The sequence below is a fragment of the Typopeltis vanoorti genome, chromosome 4 (genome assembly GCF_054136105.1).
Source record: "Typopeltis vanoorti isolate ZY-2024b chromosome 4, IOZ_Tvanoo_1.0, whole genome shotgun sequence".
Lineage (NCBI taxonomy): Eukaryota > Metazoa > Arthropoda > Arachnida > Uropygi > Thelyphonidae > Typopeltis > Typopeltis vanoorti.
The window spans coordinates 156,414,001-156,439,386 of NC_143552.1; the positions used below are offsets into that span (position 1 = coordinate 156,414,001).

The 25,386-nt window shown below is 35.7% G+C and overlaps 1 protein-coding gene across 5 annotated transcripts in view; it reads right to left on the reverse strand.

The window, feature by feature from the left end:
- Positions 1–25,386, reverse strand: part of LOC150107782 (eukaryotic translation initiation factor 4 gamma 3-like) — a 949,069-nt gene that overhangs the window by 639,758 nt on the left and 283,925 nt on the right. For all 5 annotated transcript variants that reach the window (XM_090392049.1, XM_090392050.1, XM_090392046.1 and 2 more), the window contains exon 8: positions 10,020–10,243. In XM_090392049.1, the coding sequence (XP_090248175.1) occupies positions 10,020–10,243 (224 nt within the window). The remainder of the gene's footprint in view (positions 1–10,019; positions 10,244–25,386) is intronic.

Below are 25,386 nucleotides of genomic sequence, written 5' to 3' on the forward strand. Positions count from 1 at the left end.
TGACTTTGTCGAATGCTTTTTCAAAATCTATGAAACACATAAAGACAGATTTCTGTTTTTCTATGCATTTTTGTATCAATATTTGGGTACAGAAAAGGGCCTCTCTAGTACCAAAACCATTCTGAAAGCCGAATTGTGTTTCACTTAGAGTTTCTTCACTTTTTCTATAAATGCGATTCTGAATTACTTTCAAAAATATTTTTAATGTTTGGCTCATTAGACTAATAAGTCTGAAGTCACCACAGGAATTCGCTTTGGGTTTCTTTGGGATAATGATAAATGTAGATTTGAGCCAATCTGATGGAAATTCATCACTTTCATATATTTTATTAAATAGTTTTTCAAGAAGTTTGATGTTATCTGGTTCGATTAATTTTAAAAATTCTGTTTGCACACCATCTGGTCCACTGGCTTTTCCTGTTTTACTTGTTTGTATAGCATTCTCTATTTCGCATTTCATGATTGCTGGTCCTTGAATGTTATCTTTTATATTTATAGGCTTCTGTCTAGTATCATTGAAAAGTTCTGTTACATATTTTATCCAAATCTGTGCTTTATTCTCTTCTTCTAGAACTATTTTTCCATTTTCGTCTCTTAGAGACACTATTTGCTTTTTCCTCAGTTTTCCGGAAATTTCGTTGATTTTCTTATACAGATTGAAATTATCATGTTGTTTCTGAAGCAGTTCAATTTCAGTACATAAATTTTTCATCCAATTTTCCTTGGCTTCTTTTATTTTTTTCTTGATGATGTTATGTGTTTCTGTATACCTGGCTAGGTCTTTGTTTTTATACATTCTTCTTGTATCAATAAGAGAAAGAATCTCATCTGTCATCCATTCCTGTTGTTTTATATTATTCACATAACCTACTTCTTCAATACTTGTTGTTACAATGGCATTCTTTAAGCTATTCCAAAGAGATTCCACACTTTTATTTTCTTCTATGTTAATCTGTTGTAATCGCAGGTTAAGCTGTATCTTGGCACTTTTATTTATGTTCGGGTCTTTCAGTTTTTCTACATCAATTTTCTTTTTCTTCTTTTGTGATTTTTTAGCTGATTTTAATCTAAGACGTACTTCTGCAACTATGGGATTGTGGTCTGATGAGATATCTGCTCCAGGATAAGTCTTTGCACTCTTTGTACTACTGTGAAATCTTTTATTTATCAGTATATAATCAATTTGATTTCTGACAATATTATGTTGGTTATCTTGAGGCGATTTCCAAGTGTACAGTCTTCTGGGTGGAAGTTTAAACCAGGTATTTGCTATTGTTAGATCTTCTTCCTGACAGAATTGGACTAGGTGATCTCCTCTGTCATTTCTGGTGCCTAAGCCATGTTCGCCAACAATTTCTCCATCACCCCCTCTTCCCACTTTTGCATTGAAGTCACCCATCACTATGTTTATATCATGTTTCTTTGTTAGGTTTTTAATCTCTTTTAGGAGTTCATAAAACTCTTCAACATCTTCTTCACTTTTGTCAGCTGTGGGTGGATAAGCTTGGATGATATTTATGTTAACGGGCTTTCCCTTAAGTTGTAACAGCATTATCCTTTCAGAAAATGGAATCCAATTTATTACTGATTTATTGATTTCTTCATCTACTATTACAGCTACACCATGTCGATGTTTGTTCTCATCATTCCCAGAGTAATACTTTGTCATATTATCTTGTTGACACTTTCCAGATCCTGGCCATCTTGTCTCGCAAATTCCCAAAATCGGATGCCCAGCCTCTTCATTTCTCTTGTGGCATTTAAACTTTAGTTTAATATTACTAAAATTTTACAATTCGACGTTTCGACCTTTATGTCAAGGTCATCTTCTGGAGCATACAAATATACAAGAAACAAGCTATACTACAATCATACTGGTTCGTTAAAGACACTGACTAACCGCTACCACAATTGTTGGCCTTACCTCTGGTGGAAAAAAAAAAAAAAAAAAAAAAAAAAAAAAAATCGTACATCAACACTAGAGTCCTATTATTTGTGTTGTCTACTATATACATATATTAACATCATTCCAGCCAGTTGGAGTGGAATGGTTTCTAATACTAGCGGATTGGCTAGAGTCCTGACTTATGTTGAATCTTTCATATTAGGTTGGCTGAATGTGTGCCATCCAGATCCTTGGAATTTTCATACCATCTTTATTGTTGATATTTGGGTAGTTTATCAGGATTTCGCAGGATTCTTTAAATTTTCTTTCGTACCATGTTTTTGTGCGGTGTAAGGAGCAGGTGCTTTTCCAGTTGATTTGGTGTAAGGTGTTAAGTGCATGGTCTGAGAGGCCTGCTTCACCATAATGGTTATATTTAATGTGTTCTTTTTGCGTATAGGGATTGTCCGTCCGGTTTCACCAATGTACGGTAAGTTACAGGTGCAGCAGATGTAATAGATCTATTGCATCCTTAGATTCTTGGTATTTAGGACATCACTGGTTTCTAGTCGTATTTTGTCTGCTATGTTGTTAGGTAGGGATCTGATGTCTCTTTCAATGTGGTATATTTCAATGTGGAGACAACTACCGTGTTTGAATAAAAACTTTAGTTTAATATTACTAAAATTTTTTTAGTAATATTATCTAAAAATCCCTACCTAACAACATAGCAGACAAAATACGACTAGAAACCAGTAATGTCCTAAATACCAAGAAAACCATACAAAACAACCTGACTAAAACAGAATTAGCAGCAATTAAATCATTAAAAGCCAAACAAAACATAATAATAACGAAAGCTGATAAAGGCAGTGCCACTGTTGTCCTTGACAGGTCAACATACATACTGCAAATGAACCAATTAGTAGCCGATAACAACACATATAAAATGGTAAATTATAACCCAACAAAAAGGATAAAGGACAAAACAGAAAAACTACTAAAGTCTGTCACTTCTTGGCCACCAGACACAGTTAAAAAACTCAAACCCCACTACGCCTGCCCCCCCAGAATATATGGGGTTCCGAAAATACACAAGCAAAATGTGCCCCTTCGACCAATAATGGAAGGAACAGACAGTCCCAATTACCACCTAGCCAAGAAATTAGCGGCAACACTCAAGGAGTTGGTAGATCATTCCCCCTCCTATATAAAAAACACACAACACTTTATAAACAAAATCAAAAACATAACACTCGACAAAGACGACTTATTAGTCAGTTTTGACGTTTCTGCCCTTTTCACTAATGTCTCCATCAATAACACAATTCTCCTACTACAGAACAAATTTCCGCCTGACATTACAGCCCTCTTTGCCCACATACTAAAGTCCGGTTACTTCGTGTGGCAAAACAAATTCTACCTACAAAAGGAAGGTACAGCCATGGGCTCACCATTATCCCCCCCAATCGCGAACTTCTACATGGAAACCTTTGAGCAAAGGGCTCTTGATTCCGCCACGCTTCGACCGACAATCTGGCTCAGATACGTTGACGACGTGTTCGCGATCTGGCCGCACGGGCGACAAATGCTAAACACATTCCTCAGCCACTTAAACAAACAACACGAACGCATGCAATTTACCATCGAAATCGAAAACCAAAATTCGCTCCCATTCCTAGACACACTAGTTACACGTCTTCCTTCAGGCAGTCTATCCTTCACGGTCTACCAAAAACCGACACACACAGGCTAATACATACATGCGAATTCATACCACCACCAGGCACAAAAATATGGAGTCATAAACACCCTTAAAAACAGAGCCACAACTATTTGCTCTAACCAGCAAGCCCTGAAACAAGAACTAAAAATCATTAGTGACACATTCATAAACAATGGCTATAACAAAAATACTGTCAATAAAATACTCTATAAAACCACAATAAAAACGAATCTAGATTACAGTAAAACCATAGCCATCCCATACATTAAAGGGTTATCAGAAAAAATCAACAGAATCATACAACATTATAACCTCAATGCCACCTTTAAACCACCCACTAAACTTAAAACCATATTCAGCTCCTCTAAGGATCCTCTCCTCCCATTAGCACATCCTGGAGTCTATTGCATTCGCCGCACCGGTAACTTACCGTACATTGGTGAAACAGGACGGACAATCCCTATACGCAAGAAAGAACACATTAAATATAACCATTATGGTGAAGCAGGCCTCTCTGACCATGCACCTTACACCAAATCAACTGGAAAAGCACCTGCTCCTTACACCGCACAAAAACATGGTACGAAAGAAAATTTAAAGAATCCTGCGAAATCCTGATAAACCACCCAAATATCAACAATAAAGATGATATGAAAATTTCAAGGATCTGGATGGCACACATTCAGCCAACCTAATATGAAAGATTCAACATAAGTCAGGACTCTAGCCAATCTGCTAGTATTAGAAACCATTCCACTCAAACTGGCTGGAATGATGTTAATATATGTATATAGTAGACAACACAAATAATAGGACTCTAGCGTTGATGTGTGTGTGTGTGTGTGTGTATATATATATATATATATATATATATATATATATTTTTTCACCAGAGGTCAGGCCAACAATTGTGGTAGCGGTTAGTCAGTGTCTTTAACGAACCAGTATGATTGTAGTATAGCTTGTTTCTTGTGTATATTTGTACGCTCCAGAAGATGACCTTGACATAAAGGTCGAAACGTCGAATTGTAAAATTTTAGTAATATTAAACTAAAGTTTTTATTCAAACACGGTAGTTGTCTCCAAATTTTCAAAAAATGTATAATAAATTTAGTTTAATCCTTTATCCAAGTGTAAGCAAACAAAGTTTGCGCCTGAAGTATCTTCAGGACTGAGGCAACTCGTGGTAAAGGTGGACCAAGCTCTCATCACTCCTTGTCTTAGTATCTCCCATAATGCAAAGCACATCCCCTTGTGAGCATGTATAATGCTATGCATTAAGGGAAGGGCCACTACCCAACCAGTTTCGACCTTTATTGAGGTCTCGTCAGTGGGTGCCAGACCCAGAGATGGAAGCAATGGATAAGTCATATTTACCTATACGAGTTGCCAAAAGGTGTCTCGCCTTATCATTAAATTACTCTGGATTTAGAGAAAAATGTTGGAAGTTTTTTTCACTTAGTTAGACTATAATAAATTTAGTTTAATCGTTTATCCATGTGTAAGCAAACAAAGTTTGCGCCTGAAGTATCTTCAGGACTGAGACAACTCATGGTAAAGGTGGACCAAGCTCTCATCACGCCTAGTGATGAGGTTCTGGCTCCCACTGCCAAGACCTCAATAAAGGTCGAAACTGGTCTGGGTAGTGGTGGTCCTTCCCTTAATGCATAGCATTATACATGTCCGCAAGGAGATGTGTGCTTTGCATTATGGGAGATATTAAGACAAGGAGTGATTAGAGCTTGGTCCACCTTTACCACGAGTTTCCTCAGTCCTGAAGATACTTCAGGTGCAAACTTTGTTTGCTTATACTTAAATAAAGGATTAAACTAAATTTATTATAGTCTAAACAAGTGGGAAAAAACTTCCAACATATTTCTCTAAATCCAGAGTAATTTAATAATAAGGTGAGACACCTTTTGGCAACTCGTGTAGGTAACTATGACTTCTCCATTGCTTCCACCTTAGTATCACCATCTCTGGGTCTGGCTCCCACTGACGAGACTTCAATAAAAGTCAAAACTGGTCTGGGTAGTGGCCCTTCCCTTAATGCATAGCATTATATATGTCTGCAAGGAGATGTGCTTTGCATTAAGGAAGATACTAAGACAAGGAGTGATGAAAGCTTGGTCCACCTTTACCACGAGTTGCCTCAGTCCTGAAGATACTTCAGGTGCAAACTTTGTTTGCTTACACTTGGATAAAGGATTAAACTAAATTTATTATAGTCTAACCAAATGGGAAAAAAAACTTCCAACATCTTTTACAGCAGCTGCATTGCATAATTCAGAATTCCCGGTCATAAGGTCAAATTCTAGATGAGTGGAATAGAGCTCTCATAATAACCATCTATAATAAGGGTAATAAAACTGAATTTGAGAATTAAAGAGGAATTTTCCAGTGAGTATTATCAGCGATTTATGCAAGTATACGTAAGAAAAACTGTATAGTGGGAACTTAAAAGAAGAACAAACCGAGTTCAGGTAAAATAGATGTTAACAGGATCAGATTTTCACTTTAGAAAAAATAGTTGAAAATTTTTTCAACTATTTTTTCTCCTTGTGTTGTGCATGAAAAAGCACAACACAAAGAGCCAAGAGAAAATCGATTCTGGCATATTGACAATACGCAGTCAATATGCCGGCCTGGTTGGCCGAGTGGTTAGCGTATCCGCTCTCCAGCCAAAAGACTGCGGGTTCAAATCCCGGCATGGGCATGGATGTTTGTGATTGTCTGTGAAAATACTAGTGCTGGTGGTTAGCAGTAGATGGTGTTGGTGTGGATGATGAAGGTGGTTGGTGGCAGGGTGGAGATGGAAAATTGTAGAACAGGTTCCCTCCCTCAATGAATGTTTGAACTCCTGGAGGTGTTATGCAATAATAATAATATCTGAGTTGTAAATCAGCAGTTATAACTTGAAGGATGTACAGAATGATGGTTTGATGTTAAATCAAGTTCAGAGCAAGGAAATATGTTATCTCCATTGTTATTCATCATCTATGTATATTACATTATGAAGAAAAATGGGATTAAACCTGATATCAAAATTGCATTTGTTAATTTAAGATTTTTACTTTATGCAAATGATGTTATACACGGAAATAAATGATTATGATTCATTTTACTTAGGGAGTCCTGCAGACTCCCTAACTAAAATGAATAAGTGTGTAATAAATTTGATATGAAAATCAGCAATAAAAAATAGACAATGAAAATATGTAGAAACATTGAAAACATCAACTGTGTCCTGAATGAAGAACCTGTAGTACAAGATGTCTCGCTTATGGAATAAGAGAGAAATCAGTCAAAACACTGAACTAGCTGGATACAAGACAGTACTGAAACCAATATTAACATATGGATCTGAATCCTGGGTTAAAAATAGAACACTTGATCAAAGACCAGACACTAAAAATATGAGAGCTCTGGGAAAGATTATCAGAGTGAACAAGATGGCATCAATGGCAGTATCATATTAAAAACAAGGATATTGGTATAGGAGTTAACAATGTTAGCATTCAGGAATGCATGAGCCGAGCAAATCTCAGGTGGTATGGTCACTTGACAGAATTGGAGAGAAAAGGTTAAGTGTATTCTTTAACAGGATAGCAGGAAAAAGACCCAGAGGAGGACCAAGATCTAGGTAGATTGATACAGTAAAAAAGGCCTTAAAAGACAGAAATACAAGATCTAATATTGGAGTCTTGACAGATAATAGATAAATGTGGTGGAAAACTGTTTATAGCAGTGTTTCCAAAAATTTCTAGCCATGATCCACAATATGAAATACACTTTACATTGTGACCCAGTCATATGCACATAAACATTATATACATATTAAATGAAATAAAAGTTTAATAAAACAATTATTATTATTATTATGTGACACCTCCAGGGAGTCCAAAGACTCATCAAGGGAGAGTGTGCAAAACAGCATCGAATGATTGAACTCCTTCCAACTACTAAACTACTAACCGTGCTCAAACTTGCTTAACGTTTTTGCATGAGCCATTAGTAGCAGAGGCTCTACCAATCGACCAACCTTTGCTGGCCCTTACTACATATAATAAAGTAAAAAAGAAAATCTAACAAGAGTAAATATCCAATATGATTTTATTAACATTTAAATACAACACAGAAAAAAAATCGAACAAAAACAAAATATTTAATGCTTCAGGTGTGCTGCCAAGAAACATAGGATTCATTTTTATTTAGAGAAATTAGAGTTTTGCTCACTGCATCTATTCTTTCAGAAGACTGCAATGAAAATTTCCCTGTATAGTTATAAACATTCCCTCCTGAACAGACACCATACTGCAGACACAAAAGAACAAGTATCGTTATTGTATCACTAATTTCATTACAGAGAGGAGCCGGGTGGGTACATGATATTATAATAGTGTGACAGAAAAAAATTACATCATTACTAATATCCTATAGATCAGTGTTTTTCAAACTGTGGGTTGTTACAAGATAGTGAGTAGGGAAATCAGTTTAGCATGACCAGTATTTTTTTATATGAAATATAATAGAAAATATCACTGTGTCTCAGATTTCGTAGTTTTAATATGCTCATGCTGGTAAGTGTCACATCGCATGTGTTTTGTTCGCACTGGGGGAACTAGCTTGACAACATATTATGACCATTGGTACTAAAATAAAACTTTGTTTTGCTTGCCTACAAAACAAAGTTTTATTGTAGTAACAGGGTCGTAATATGTTGTCAAGCCTGTTCTCACTGGGAATAAAACACACTGATCCTAAAAGAACGGATCAGTGTGTTTTATTCCCCGCCATCCATGCCACAATCTCTAGCATTTATATATATCAAACTATAGTATAATGAGATTTTCTAACTGTCTGAATCTGTTACATTGTTCAGAAGTTGTTGGCATATACATTTGTTATTAAGCATATAAAACAATAAAGAATATCCATGTGCTGAAACTGGTTCCTTTCCATTATTAGATAAATTAGTTCAGATAGGCTCAAAAGGACTCAATAATAATTTTTGGGCCTTATATATGATTAAATATATGTTTTGATGTATTTGCTTTTTGGAAAGAACAAAAATAAGTGAATTATAATATAATTTCAATTAATTGACTATTCTATGAAAACTATAATATAAGAAGATCCAATATAAAAAGAGCAAACCATTAAAAAAAAAAAGAAAACTTATTTGTATGTATAATCTAAATTTAATATCTATACTTAAGTACAGAAAGAGATAAATCTAATTATTCTTGTTATCATTCTTATTCAGAACCTCAAGTTATATAGCTCAATGTGGGAGTTCTGTTTTAGCAAGCAGTCTATTACATTATTCCATAAACTCATCTAATTTCTGCATTCTCATCACCTGCTGAAGCAATACATTACATACTCCTACCACTCTCCATATAACAAAACTTCTCAACCGCTCCCTTGTGCAATTTTCAGGGACATCCCTTTGTCCTTATCTCTTACTACCATTACCATGTCCTTCTAATAAATACTTCAATAGCTTAAATGTCTCGATTATTTTAGTCCAACTTCTGTCCACTGAATTTTTTTTTTAGGTTATTACTCTCGGTATATTCTCATAATCAATGTTCTACAGTTCTGATATTGTTTGTCACCTGTTTAGTATAATCTCTAAAATTTCTTTGTTCCTTTCAAATCCCAGTAACCAAAATCTGAGGACAGCAATCCAGATGTGCTCTGACCATGGTCTTATAAAACAAAACAAGCAATCTCTTCTCTCTGATGATCAAGATGCTTTCCTCAGCATTGCAGCAATCCTTCAAATTTCTATCAACTCTCAATCCCGAGATCCTTTATATCTCCTCTACTTCTTCCACTATACTTCTTCTAATAGGGTGTGTGTAACATCTGTTTATCCCAAATTTCAAAACATTACATTTAACTACCTTAAAATGTTTAATTCAGAATGAAGACAGTAAACTGTAATTTTCTGTTAGCAGATAAGCAATCTTTAAGAAGATTCAAGATGCAGTATTTTTATACTTTTGCAAATAAATATATCATGAATTACAAGATTAACATGTTCACATCAGGATGTTTTGTGCTGACTAGTGAGAAATAAGGCATGAAACACCCAAGCAATGAATGTTAAATGACACTATCTGTTCTAGATAATCATTTTCACACTAGGTGATAAGAATTATCTAAAACAGATAATGCACTACTAACTATGACTCAATGGACACTTGAAGTGGTACACAAAATTCAGTTTGGTGTCCAGAGCAAGGTTTCCAAGCTTATCTAATTTTTTGTCTACTCTCAATAATGATAATGTACAGTGGATTTAACTTGTTTTTGTGACAAGAATGACATAAAAAATGAAAATGAATGAATATAGATATACATAATTAGTACTATTATATGGCATCAAGAAGTACTTACTGAAGGTGGTGTAGCCATAACACTAGAAGTTCCTGATGCTGGAGGAGTAGAACTATTACTGCCATGAAAAAGAACCTCCTCTGTTACATCTTTTCCTGTATTGGGATCCTCTATACGAATAATAGTCCTCTCTTTCTTCTGTGAGGCCTGTGAAGTTGGCTGAGTCATTCCAGGCATTGAACAGGTAGCAGTAGGAATGTGAGCTAATGCTTGTTGATAGTATACTGTAAAAATAATAAGAATAAAGCATTTTGCTTCTTCCCACCTCCTAATTTCATAATGTATACATTCTAGTGTCATATAAAATCTCATATATACTGTCATGTTAAGTCCTTAAAAATTGTTCATCAAAAATTTGCATTTCATAAATTGTTTTTTTTTTGCATCTACTGAAGTATAAATGAAGGAATGCATTTCCTTTATATATATATTACTTTGGTGTATGTGGGAGAAGGATGTTTTACATTATAGAGGATCATTTTCATTCTTCTTCTTCAGCCCATCCACCCCTTAAGGACAGGTAGAGTCCCCTGATTAAGGATCACAACAAATTAATGCAGTTGGTATGTCACTCCTCTTGCATCCCCTAAGTGCAAGTATTTATGCCATTAGATCTGTGTGTTCACAGGGCTAGCCTACCTGTTTTGAGGGATTAAAAAAATCCAACTCTCTGGTAAGAAAAAACCCTCCACCTCCATATGAGACCAGCTAATTCACCATTTGATTGAAGATCTGATATAGGTTCCACACATCACAGACAGGATTCAATTGTTTCTTATTTGGTGTTTTATGATGCAAAAATGGCTGTGGTTTTATTGTACCAGTAAACAAATGTACATAGAAGTATACATTAAAAAATAGAAAAAATGACATAAAAATGCATATAAATGTAGCTCTAAAAAGAAATGTGGACAAAACCAAGTATATAAAAAGATGGATAAAAACCAGGTATAAAACAATCTATGAAAAAGTGTAAAAGTTCATAAAGTAAATGAAAATCAAAAAAGGTATTAAAAGGTTATATACAAGAAACAACACTGTATAAATAAAAATAGTGTAAATTATCTATATATGGTAGAATATTAACTCTCTGTAAAAATCTACACACAAAAGAAACGTTGGATCTGATAAAATCTACCCGAGTGTATATGGTTCAGGTAGATTGCGATCACTACAATAATGAATGAGATGACTAACTTATGCAGAGCCAAGCAATAACAACTTTCTCTATTTGAACTTGAGCAATCAGAATAACAATTAATTGCAGGCTTAATTTGGTACAGCTTATTATTAGTTGTTCTATACCAAGATAAATACCACTGGAGTAGAGGTTTGTGTTTGGTAATCTGCCGGTAATCTAGGAAGCATGCTGAGTAAAGATGGAAAACCGACATTAAATACCGAATTGCTAAGGCAACCGTGGCCCAACAGAAGTTAAAATCATTGTGGGGAGATAATAGATAGCAATCACAACTAGACTAAGACTAATTGACACTTTGGTGAATTCTATCCTCTTGTATGGTTGTGAGGCCTGGACTTTATTGAGGGAAGATGAGAGGAGACTCCTGTCTTTTGAAATGAAAACTTACAGAAGACACTTGAGAATTCTTTATACAGCTCACGAAACCAATGAAAATGTTCAGAAACTGATTAATTTAATAGACGGGAAAATATTCTCAACGTCATCAAAAGAAGACAGATGAAATGGTTCAGACATGTGGAGAGGGCTAATGGCATTCCAAAGTAAACACTAGAAGGAATCATTCTGGGATCAAGAGTTAGGGTCAGACCTCGATTAAAATGGACTGACAACATCAAAAAATGGACAAATTCCTCCCTTTCTAAACTGAGATCAAGAACAAGAGACCAAGATGATTGGAGGAGGATAACAAAGAACATCATCTACCAGCCATGAATGACCCAATGGTCCATTTAGGACTATGAGAGAGAAGGGAATCAGTTTACATTATAGTACAGGAAGATAGTGAATGTTTCAGAAACGAGCTGGTCTGAGTGTAGTATCTTCAGCTTCGTTCTCCATGATCACAAAATGGCTGGAATCCAACAGAAGCATACTTGTCAGCTTCCATAACTGAGAGGGGAGGCACTGGATTTGAGACACCACTAGATGTTACTGTAGTGCTAGACTTTTTTTTTTATTGCCTTGAGGGAACATTGTGATTTAGAATAGATCTAAATTTGCAAGTGCTCTTTTGAGAGTGGTCAATGGCTTGTGGCAACTGTCTTTCTAAGATCCTCATATCACATGAATGACAGAAGATGGTAGTCATTGACATAGAGGTTACATTCTTACTGTTAGATGAGACTGTTCTGTTATCGAACTGACCTTGACCTTGTTTAGTTATGTCATGCAAAAAAGCATGACATAACTAAACTCTGTGCGGCTCCCTTCTCATGGGTACACACAGTTGGGAGGGAGCAGTTCTCACTCAGAATTGGAAGATTTGGTGGAAGGAAAAGTTTTTCAAGAAGAGAGTGAAAGACTCTCTTTAAGACCAAAACTGTATAGGTCTTTCAGTATTCCAAATGTCTTGTATGCTTTTTTCATATCAAAGAAAACTGATACTAGATGCTTGTGTTTAATGGAAAATAAGATTTACTTGTATTTTAGCAAAAATCTCCCAGAATGTCTCGCCAACTGCTGTTGGGTCAGCAAATGTGTAAATGTTATGTTACAGGAGCGGGAGCTGGTGAGTGACATATCTGCCTTTCATTTTTTGTATTTTTTTCCACATACTTCTTTGGTGTTGAGGGATCTTGTTATATAAGACATATATTGAATTCAGGAGTCCTTCATACTCTGACAATGAATATATCTTGTCGGAGCTCTAGCAATTAGGGTTGTTATTATGGGGTACACGTGGAAAATATCCCAAGCATACTTCTGGCCTTCCTTGGTTACTGTGCAACTGTCATTCCACCATGGCTTAGTAACAAAAATCTGGAAATTGACTAGATGTTTTAGGAACTGCAGTCATGGCAGCTTGTATAATACACTGTTTGATTCACGCATCGCTGACAGGAGATAAGATGACAACCATAGGATTGAATTCTGCTAATGAGTAAAAAAATCGGTCAGCTTGTTCAATTTTCCACCATGATATAGCACATGGTTGTCCACCTTCCTGCATTGGGAATCATGTGCTACCTCACAGATATCATAGTATAAAATGAACAAGCTGAGTAGTCCATTTTTTCCTCATTAGCAGAATTTGATTCTGCAGTCATTATATCATCTCTCATCAACATTATCACAGGAAAGTGATTACTCCCCCAATAGGCTGTCATCAGTTTCCAACTTAAACAGCGAAAAAAAAAAAAAGGGAGGGTTCACAGACAGTTAAAATCAATGGTAATGAATGCCTGGGTAGGCATAATGGAAGGTGTTGCTTCCAATGTTTAAGGAGAGATTATTGTTGTTGAGTATAAACTCAACAACTCTTCCTCTGATGTTTGTGCAGCACCACCCCACAGAAAGTTGTGCCCATTCCCTATTAAAAGTAAGGAGGGGGGGGGGGGGGGGGATTGACTACAATTTGATGTCATCAAGGTCATTTTGAGAGACATCTGCAACAGGAGGAATGTAGGTAATATGACATACTGTTATTAGAGTTCCGACTGAAAGTCAGATAGCAACAGCTTCTAAATTCGTATTGAAAAGGACTTGCTGGAAGGGGGTGTGGTTGTACAAGGATCACAACTCCCCTGGCAAGTCTATCCCCTGTCCTGTTTCCTTAGAATGACAATAATATTTCATGATGATAGACTGTCATGCAGCTTTAGGTATGTTTTCTGTAGGCAGAAGAACATCAGTTTATACTTCGGCAAGAGAATCTTGATGTCATCCATGTTTTGATGGAATCCACAACAATTTCATTGTATGAATATTTTCTTTATTTCTTTTTGGTGGTATCATTTGGCTTCCTAATGTTGAGTAATTTGTTTTCATTAGACTTGTATTTTTTTTTTTTTTTTTTTGAGAATTACGGAAGACCAGTATCAATCAATCATTTCATCTTCATCAGGAAAAAATCTAAGTAACTCTCAAATTCTACTCCCTCTAAGAGACTAGATACATGAATTATTTTATCTTCTTCAGGTGGAATGGAGGTATCCATGATATCTGTTAATGGTCTGTCTATTAAAGGGCTTCAAGACACATCGTTGATCCTCTGTGGTGAATGTTCCATTATCTTTTTTTTTTTTTTTTTTTTTTAGTGGATTATAAAATAATCCTGGAATCCATAATCCTGAAAATAATACTGGTATTCCAACAGCCGAACATCTACCACATGGTGCCCATTTGGACTGGAATACTTGGAAAAGCCTAAACAGACTCCAGACGACAGGACACTGCAAACAAAACCTCATCAAATGGGGCTACTTCATTGGCCCAGACACACCCTTGATCCTTGCAGGCAAGCAAGCACACTAGCTGATTGATCCTGGATGGCCTGGATCAAAATGCAGGACTACCAGGATCCTCCTTTTGTATGTTCATTGGTCATGTCTCACCGCAAACGTGGGCAGCGAGGTGCTAGATCTCTGTGATGGTGGTCTGGCAAACAGGACAGTAAAGACTGTTGAAAGTGTTTTAATATATACTATAAATTAAAGATGGCAAGAAATTATATTCTTGGTTTCATCCTTTATCCAAATGTAAGCAAACAAAGTTTGCACATGAAGTAACTTCATGACTGGGCTACTTGTATATAGAGGCCAATGACTTCATATCAATTGCTTTAGTATCCCATAATCCAATGCATTATGGAAAGAGCCACTATCCAGACCGGTTACAACCTTTATTGAGCTCTCATTAGTGGGAGCCTAAGGGCCAGTAGCATCATTGGAGGTCCCTTCCACCAGAAACAGGCGCCTCACATGGAGGGGACAGGATTTGAAACCGGGTGTTTCCAACCAAAGCGTGGCTTGTTCTATGCCAATTGAGCTACGGAGCCCATTTCATTCTAGTTGGTTCTAACTAAAATAAATACAGCAATTATAATAAATTTTCTGTGTACTGTATTTAGTGCTACAGTAAAACTGTACTTTGTTTTACTTGCATCTCTAAGTATGGGAAAGATGTTGCTGTAGGAGAAATTATTATATAATCATTTTTTTATTACAGTACTAAGATACTAATATATACTGAATATGCAAATATTAAGCTTGAGACAAATTCTCATGTTCTGCCACAAAGTAAAAGTACAGCACTATTTGTCCCTGCCCATTGTAAATATGTTCAATAAATCATTTATTAGTTTTATCTGACTTTTGTTGATGTTTTCTATTCATCTAAGACGTAATAAAAAAACATCTTGAAATGTTAAATAAAAAAAGAAAAATAATTAGTTTCTTTACTCCTTCCACAGTTACGAAATTAAAAACAAGTGATAAAATGATTCTTCTTCTTAATTATTTGACACCTCCAAGGAGTCCAAAGACTCATCGAACGATTGTCCCCTTCCAACTACTAACCACGCTCAAATTTACTTAACTGAGCCATTAGTAGTAGAGGCTTTACCAATCGACCAACTTTTGCCGGCCAACCTATGATTGAATAGTTAAATACAGAAAAAGATATGTCAATGATTTTTCTTTCTGACTATCAGCATCCAACAACAAAATGACTACCCAAGTTGCTGGACCATTCATCAAAAAAAGACTTCTGTGAGAAGTATACATAATAAAATTATCAAAATAAGAGATTTTCATGTGCACTGTGCAAATGAACTGGAGCTCCTCGAATGGAAAAGAAGATGGACACAAAGATTACTATGGAATTGGCAAAAATGCAGTTACCTATTTTGGTGAACATAGACAGCTATTGTCTTCCAAAAAGAAAATTTTCAATCATAAGAAAATAACAAGACATATAAAACTGCTTGCAGAAGCTGAAGAAAAGTGCTTTGAAAATCTGTGTTTAAAAAGCTATTTTGTAAAAAAATTAAATTAAACAGAAAAAAACTTTGCACTGCATATAAGGTGGCCAAAGAAAATCTGCCTGGTCATAATTTTGAATCATAGAATAAAATTACCTACAAAAAATAAATGGGATTGACATGGAATGTATTCTCCATGCAACTAATGCTCATATTAACATCTTGAACTCCATCAGTGATGAAAAATGAAAAACATTTTGGCTAATAAAATCATTATTTCAAAGAGTAAAATAGCACTGAAGAACTGACCAGATTGAGTAAAAAATCTAGAATATACTTGACAGTAAAATGAGCTTGGCCCTAAATTTGTTTTTGGACTTGATCAAACTCCTAAATTTGATTCTGTGCTTAACTGTGTTCAGTCATACGCTACGATGGAAACAGTTTAAAATCTCTCTTAGTGACATATGATGGTGCAACTGTTATGATTAGTTATAAAAGTGGTTTGCAGTCTGGTTGGCTGAGTAAATAGCATACCTACTCTCTAACCAACAGGCTGTGAGTTTTAATTCCACTGTTGGGCATGGATTGGGTGTTCAAAATCCCTCTGGACAAGCTTCTACAGCTCAGTTCCCTGAGTTTATAAAATATGTGCGTGTGTGCATGTGCGTGTATGCCAGTCGCCAGTCAGCATTATCAGTTCGTGATACTGTGAAATCCACCGCTGGTACTGATAGATTTATAGCTTTTATCAAAAAACTATATGTCCCATCATTAAAAAATGGCAGAGAGCTGAATTCTCTTAAGTTTAATGTAAATTAAACTTTTTCCAAGTTTAACTGACATTTAAACAAGTTACTGATTAGTGGGAGAATTAAGCACATGAATAAGTAGAATCGAGTTTTTTTCTGGTCAGTTTTGGCTGTTTGGAATTACTGAAGTATCAATCATTTTTAAGAAAAAAAAAAAAAAAAAAAAAAAAAAAATCAGACACTCACACACAATGTCTGTAAGTGGCAAAAAAATCACAACTATGAACTTTATATTAGACTTAGGTATTTTCCCAACTGAGTTGTCCTGGTAAGATTTATGCAAGTATACTTGAGAAACGGTTGAGAAGAATTTTTACTACTAAATTTTTACTAAATTTTCGTGGAAAGGCATAGACGTTGGTTATGCATTTTTATTAAATAGCTTAAGGAAATTACAACGTATACTAGGATATACATTAAAATAAATTTTAATACACTTCCAATATTTCGGTAAAGTCACGTTGCCATTTTCACAGGAACTTAAACACAAAACACGTGCACGCAAGCACAACAAACAGTAAATGAGGACGAAGCAGGAAGTCATTCTTTCTCCTAAAAGTGCTGATGGTGCCCCTAGCTGGCAATGTTGGTATTCTTGGGTGATTGGGCTGAAGGTCTTTTAATGTAGGTTTCCCAAATTTGGTGCAGTCTCATGCAACCAAATTTGTTGAGGTTTGGATTGTTTCTTAGGGCTGAGGCTGATTCCATGAAAAGCCTTTCGTATTTGAATTTACTATGGTGTATTAAAATAACGTGGCTTTCTTCCACTGTATTCATTCCATAGCGGGTATCCAGCACATGATCTGCAAGACCAGAGTGGCTGTATTGGTGAAACTGAATGTAATCCTTGTGTTCTGAAATTCTGATATTAGGTTGAGAAGAATTGTGGAAGAAAAGCTTGGTGAAGAACAAGCTGGATTCAGGCCAAATAGGGGCTGTCAGGATCAGATCTTCACTTTACGGCAAATAGTTGAGAATCATGAAAATATAACAAAGATCAGTATTTAAGTTTTGTCAATCTGGAAAAGGCATATGACAAGGTGCCAAGAGAGAAGCTATTCAATACTCTACAGTTATATGGTGTCAATGGGGCATTATATCAAGCAATACTTGGTCTTTATTTGAGTTGTAAGTCAGCAGTTAATATTGAAGGCAGTACAGGAAGATGGTTTAATGTTAAATCTGGTGTGAGACAAGGATGTACGTTATCCCCACTGTTATTCATTATCTACACGGATCACATTATGAAGGAAAGTGGTATTAAACATGATATCAAAATTGGAGATGTTAATGGCAGCTCTTTGCTTAAAGCAGGCGATGTTATACTTCTAAATAAATCTGCTACAAGATTGCAAGATTCTCTGACTAAATTGAATAACTGTTGTAATAGATATGGTATGAAGGTCAGCAATAAAAAGACAAAGACAATGAAAATAGGTAGAATCATTGAAAATGTCAACTGCGTTGTGAACGCAGAACCTGTGGAACAAGTAAAACATTTCAGCTACTTAGGCACGATTTTTAGTGAAAATGGTAAATTAAATATAGAAATAGACAACAGAATTAACAAAGCTCGTATGGTAGGAAGTCAATTGAATAAATTCATATGGAATAAGAGAGAAATTAGTCAGAACACTAAATTAGCTGTATACAAGACAGTGTTCAAACTAGTTTTAACTTATGGATCTGAGAGCTGGATCAGAAGTAAAACACTTGACCAAAGTCTAGAGACCGCAGATATGACAGTCCTGAGAAAGATTCGAGGCATGAACAGATGGCATCAATGGCAAAATCATATTAAAAATGAGGATATTCGGAAAGAACTTGACATTGTCAGCATCCAGGAATGCGTTAGCAGAGCTAATCTCAGGTGGTATGGTCACTTAAATAGAATGGGAGAGGAAAGATTAGCAAAACAAGTGTTCTCTGCCAGGTTGGCAGGAAAACGACCCAGAGGAAGACCAAGACATAGGTGGATTGATACGGTACAAAGTACCTTAGACGACTGAAATATAAAATCTGATAATGGTGGAGTCTGGACAAGTAACAGACTGATTTGGAGGAAAATTGTAGATAGGAAGTTAGTAATGATGTAAATTTTTCATCTAGTACTATCAATCCTATACACCCCTTGAGGGGTGTATAGATATGATATTGGTAGGATAGGAATTTGATAATGATGATGATTAAGTTGATATCTCTTGAAAAGCATGAGACATAAGTTTAGACTTTCAGTAAAACGATACAAATCTGTAAAGAACAAATTAAAAAACAAAAATAGAAGTGGTAGTACAACTTTTTATGAAAGAAATGGTTCCGGGAAAACATTACAAAAATGATGCCAAAAGTCTACGAGTTCAAGGAGTTTCATCTCATGAAAGAGGATTATGGAAATTATATAAGAAAACAATCCCTTTGCTACTATTTTTTAAAACTGTAGGTCTGCTGCTGACACATTTCGATCCAGCAATATGTGCGAATTTGTGGAATTTAAAGAAATGTCATTCAGCAATACGCACAAATACAGTGATACCCCATCTAGAGTTGCCCTGTGTAGCACTGTTTCATTATAGCAGTCATGCTTGGTAATTCCCAAGAGCAGCCATTACTGCATCATAGCTTCATCATTTGATGCACTTTGTACAAAATACAAGTACATGATCAGCTGCTGTATACATTGTTCAACTACCTACCACTTCATTAATACAACAAATGGATGAGTAACTTTAGAATGACTGTTGGTCTTACAAGAGGTAACAATAGCAGTAATTAATATTTAATTTTGTTAATTTTCAATTTTTCCTGCTAGCATAGAATAACTATCAACACCACTGTTTACAAAAATAGCACTGCAAAAATATAAATGACATCTTGTATTACAGAATATAGTCTGCCCACAGACTATCAAAAAACTGATAAAAAGTTGAGAGAATCGTGGGTATACTATATTCTGTATAGACTATATTTAATAGCAGGCAGAGTGCTAAGAAAAGTCAATTCATGTTGAAGGGGAGAAAGGAATAAGGCGATATATGAATTCATCACCAATACACAAAATCACATGCTTTATACTTAAAATTTTCCAACTGTTATATAAACAAAACAATTATCACATTAAAAACTAGAATGTTCATAAAAGAAAAGTTAATTTTCCGACACATAATAATAAACATTCATCCCACGAAACGCATTGATTACTCTATTATCGAAATGGATTCGCCTTCTTGTGTCATGTGCAGAAGTGTCGAGGGTTCTCTCATCTGTGGTCGGACTGTATGTCTTCATTCCATACATACTTCTGTTAGCGACAGAATCTACTGTAGCACTGATTTCATTCACCAGTTCAAAATCAAATTCTGAAGAATTCATAACTTATCTAGTTAACTAGATTCTGGATATTGTAAAATGCATTTCATACTCCTTTGTACTTTATAGCTTTATTGAAAGACTAAATAGCAACACAACACTATTTAGTCTTTAAATAGATTCTTTTAATTTTACACTTTTAGCAGTTATGAAAACACTTAGTAATTGATACAAATTCAGCTGAAATACAAACCACCTTTAACCCTTTATGACCTGAATTTTTTTTTACAAGTGAAAAAAATTTTTCTATTTATTTTGTCTTTAGGTCTAAAAAATAAAAGATATCAAGTATTTTTCTGAAAAATACATTTTCATTTTTCAGAAAATGAAAATGTATTTTTTTTCAATGATTCATGGAAATTTCATTTTCAATGAATCATTCATTGAAAATTAATTTTTCATTGAATTGAAAATTTCATTGAATTGAAAATGAATTTGAATTGAAAATTCAAAAATGAAATGATTCATTTTCAATGAATCATTTCAGAATTGGAATCATTCACCACGTAATATGGGCTATGAAGGCCAAGAAAGTTACTGATTCCAATTGGAATCACTAGGGCAGAAAGGGTTAATTACAACTGAGACACACTTGCGTGCGTGCACAAACACACACACAAATAATCATTTCAATAGATGCATCTTCTTCAAGCATAGTGTTCACTTCTCTCCTATGCTCACATTTGAACTCTGCTTTTATTTAGCCTGTTCCCACAAAAAGGGGACTATAGTGAACTTGCTGAGTATTTCTATCTACTGGAGAAAGAATATCTTGGAAGAAATGCCTTTCACTGACCAGTGAAACACAATCACCTAGCTTACTGGGATGCCTGAAGTGGTATATGTCATGTTTTGTTTAAAGGCAGGGGTTTCGGCTGCTATTTCCATGTCTCAGGAGGATTCCCAACACCAAACAACAACAGTATTAACAACACCAAACAATTTTGTCAAAAGATGTTTATTAGACATCAAATGTCCAAATCAAAAGAATGTTTATTAACTGCTTATATTTTGCTGGATTTCAAATCAGCATCATCAGAGCACAACACAGCTAGTATATGTGACAGTGAGTAAGTGAAACAATACAACTCTAATGGACAAAAGATCTAAAGTCCTATTTTGGCACCCTCTAATGTTGTAAAAAAACATTACAGCTATGTGGAAGTTATGATAACAGTCTCCCAAATTTTCAGCAAATTAATGCAACCATATTTGTTTAGGTTAGGAGAATTCTTCAAAGACATGGCTGACTCAAAAAATAATCTTTCAGATCAATAACGGCTTCTAAATATCACATTTGTTTTCTACCATCTAATCCTATGTGAAGAGGTATCCAATGAGTGGTCAGCTAGTCCTGACTTGCCATAGTAATATTAGCATAGCGAATATATCTTTTATGTTCTTCCAGGTAGATGTTAACTGATCTTCCAGTTTGCCCATAGTAGGCCAAGTCACGGTCACAGGGAACTTCATACGCTCCAGGGTGTGCTAGAGGGGTGAAGTTCATCCATCATGCCACAAGAGGGCATGATATTGCAGACCACTCATGCCCTCTCGTGGCACAATCTTGCAGAGCACATAGCAACAGAATATTGTTTTCTAATCCAAATAATGATAGGAACTGTCATGTCAAGGTGATGCAAGAAGTCTCTTCAATCTCTGGATGGGCAAAAATGTCCAAAAGCCCATCTCCTCTGATTGTAATTCCACACGCTCTTTTCATCATCAAATTCCTGCCATGTACCCTCAAGGGGTGTACAGGATATGATAGTACTACATGAAAAAAATTACATCATTATTAATTTCCTATCTACAATTTTCCTCCAAATCACTCTGTCACGTGTGAAGACTCCAACATTATCAGATCTTATATTTTTATCGTCTAAGGCACTTTGTACCGTATCAATCCACCTATATCTCGGTCATCCTCTGGGTAGTTTTGCTGCCAACCTGGCAGAGAACACTTGTTTTCCTAATCTTTCCTCACCCATTCTGTTTAAGTGACCATACCAGCTGAGATTAGCTCTGCTAACGCATTCCTGGATGCTGACAATGTCAAGTTCTTTCCGAATATCCTCGTTTTTAATATGATATTGCCATTGATGCCATCTGTTCACGCCTATAACCTTTCTCAGGACTCTCATATCTGGGGTCTCTAGTCTTTGGTCAAGTGTTTTAATTCTGACCCAGCTCTCAGATCCATAAGTTAAAACTGGTTTGAACACTGTCTTGTATACAGCTAATTTAGTGTTCCGACTAATTTCTCTCTTATTCCATATGAATTTATTCAATTGACTTCCCACCATACCAGCTTTGCTGTTTCTGTTGTCTATTTCTATATTTAATTTACCATCTTCAGTAAAAATCGTGCCTAAATACCAGAAATGTTTTACTTGTTCCACAGGTTCTCCATTCACAACACAGTTGACATTTTCAATGATTCTGCCTATTTTCATTGTCTTTGTCTTTTTATTGCTGACCTTCATACCATATCTATTATAACAGCTATTCAATTTAGTCAGTGAATCTTGCAGACTTGTAGCAGATTTATTTAGAAGTATAACATCATCCGCATAAAGCAAAGAGCTGACATTAACATCTCCAATTTTGATATCATGTTTAATACCACTTTCCTTCATAATGTGATCCATATAGATAATGAATAACAGAGGGGATAATGTACATCCTTGTCTCACACCAGATTTAACATTAAACCATCTTCCTGTACTTTCTTTAATTCTAACTGCTGACTTACAACTCAAATAAAGACTAAGTATTGCTTGATGTAATGCTCCATTGACACCATATAACTGCAGCGTATTGAATAGCTTCTCTCGTGGCACCTTGTCATATGCCTTTTCCAGAACGACAAAACTTAAATACAGATCTTTGTTATATTCCCATGCTTTCTCGACTATTTGTCGTAAAGTGAAGATCTGATCCTGACAGCCTCTATTTAGCCTTAATCCAGCTTGTTCTTCACCAAGCTTTTCTTCCACAATTCCTCTCAACCGTTTCTCAAGTATACTTGCATAGATCTTGCCAGGAACACTCAGTAGGGAAATACCTCTGTAATTCTCACATTCAGTTTTATTTCCCGTTTTATATATGGGTACTATGAGAGCTCTACTCCAATCATTGGGAATTCGTCCCTCTGTCCAGGCTTTCTGAACTATGCAGTGCAGCCACTGTAAGACTCTTATACCACCATACTTCAGCATTTCTGGTCGAATATCATCTACTCCTGCTGCCTTTCCACATTTCAAGCCTTTGATGGCTTTTTCTACTTCAAGTATGGATATGTATTCCTGACTGCATGCCTGGTCAGTGTTTTTTACCACTGTGCTGTCATCACTGCTTGTTTCATTTAGCAGTTTTTCAAAGTAATTACTCCATACTTCAAGGATATCTTTTTCTCGCGTTTTCATGTCACCTTTATCATCTCTAATTCCTTTTACAGCACTCTTTTCTCGATTCTTAAGCTTCTTCAACAACCTCCAGAATATTTTGCCACCTTCTTGATATTTATTTTCTATATTCTTGCCAAAGTCCTCCCATGACTTTTGTTTAGCTAGTTTTACAGTGTTTAGCATTCTTGCATTTGTCTCTATATTCTCTAAGAGCACAAGCTGACTTATTTGATAGGAACTTTTGGTATGATTTCTTCTTTTCCTTCAATGTCTCTTTAACTTCCTGTGTCCACCAGGGAGTTCTGATTTTTTTATCCTTACAGACAACCTCACCACATGCCTCTCTGGCAGAATCAATCAATGTTTTCTTCAGAGTTTGCCACTGAATCTCCAAGGTTTGATTCCTTTCTCAAACTCTTTCATTTTTTCTTCAATAATCTTTGTGTATTTTAGTCTACAGTTCACATCTGAGAGCTAGTCAACTTTTATTCGCTTTAAAACTTTCTTACATGTTATTCTTTTCAATATGAAATTCAATTTTATCCTGCTCAAGACTAAATAGTGATCACTTCCAATTTCAAATCCTCTGTACACTCTGGTGTCCTGCACCAGGGAGAAAACATCACTATCAACAATAACATAGTCAATGAGACTTTTCTTATTCCTAGCCTGTTCTCTCCATGTGAATTTGTGCACATTTTTATGTTGGAACATGGTGTTAGTAATAACCAGTCCATGTCCTGAGCAGAAATCCAACAGATATTTGCCATTATTATTAGCTTTGCTCTTTTCTCCAAATTTTCCCAAAATATTTTTGTATGTCTCACAATCATTTCCTACTCTGCTATTTAGATCCCCAACAAGGACCAACTTTTCATTTTTCATTGTGTCAGATGCTTTCTCTAAATCCTCAAAAAATTCCTCCACTTCTACCTTAGTAGAACCTTCTGTAGGACCATAGGCACAAATAAGTCTCATTGTCCAGTTCCCCATTCTCATATGTGCCCACATTACGCTACTTGAGACTGACTGCCATTCAAGAAGATTAGCCTCGTATTTTATGTTGAATACTATGGCTACTCCTCCTTTTCCTTGATTGTCGTTGCCTAAATATAACATTTTGTATTTATTGCTCAGAAAGATCTCACCAGTTTTGGTCTTTTTTCTTTCAGTCACCCCTATTATATCGATCTGGTACTTATCTAATTCCTCAGAGCTAACTCCATTTCTTTGGCATTTAGGCTTCTTACGTTGATAGTACCGATTTTTAACTCTGGTAATGTTGAGTTGGGGTTTATTTTCAGATTTGTTCCAGTAGCTGACTTTTCACTGTTCGCCCTGGTTCCCTGGCGAAAACAACGGGGGCATTGTTTAACCGGGCGACACCCCAGCCGGCATGAAATTTTGTCATGTTGTACCATCATTCTGTATTTTGGTTTAAGCCAATAAGAATACAATTTGGTCAACTAAATCCCAAATTGCCAGTCCATTCTTGTTCGTTCAGTATCCAAGTAGATACCCAACAGGGTGCACCAAGAGAAGGTCAGGATTGGACATTAGGTCAGAAGCCCTGGTCGGTTCTCCGCATTCCTTTAAAAGCTATGTGGAGGTCTCCTCTCAGTTATACAGCTTTGTCCCTTAACAATGAAAAAACATGCAATAAAAAAGTTCTCTCAAAAATTGACTCCAACAAAAACAATAAATCAAAATATCCTAATCATTAAAATATAAAAAGCACTAAACATCCTACAAAAAGATCACCTTTAAATCAACTTGACGTCAACATAAATGACAGATCATTTACAGACATCTAGACTAGGCCTGTTTTTAACAGAAACCCAAATGCAGCTACAACCACCAAGTCCACTTTAATTGT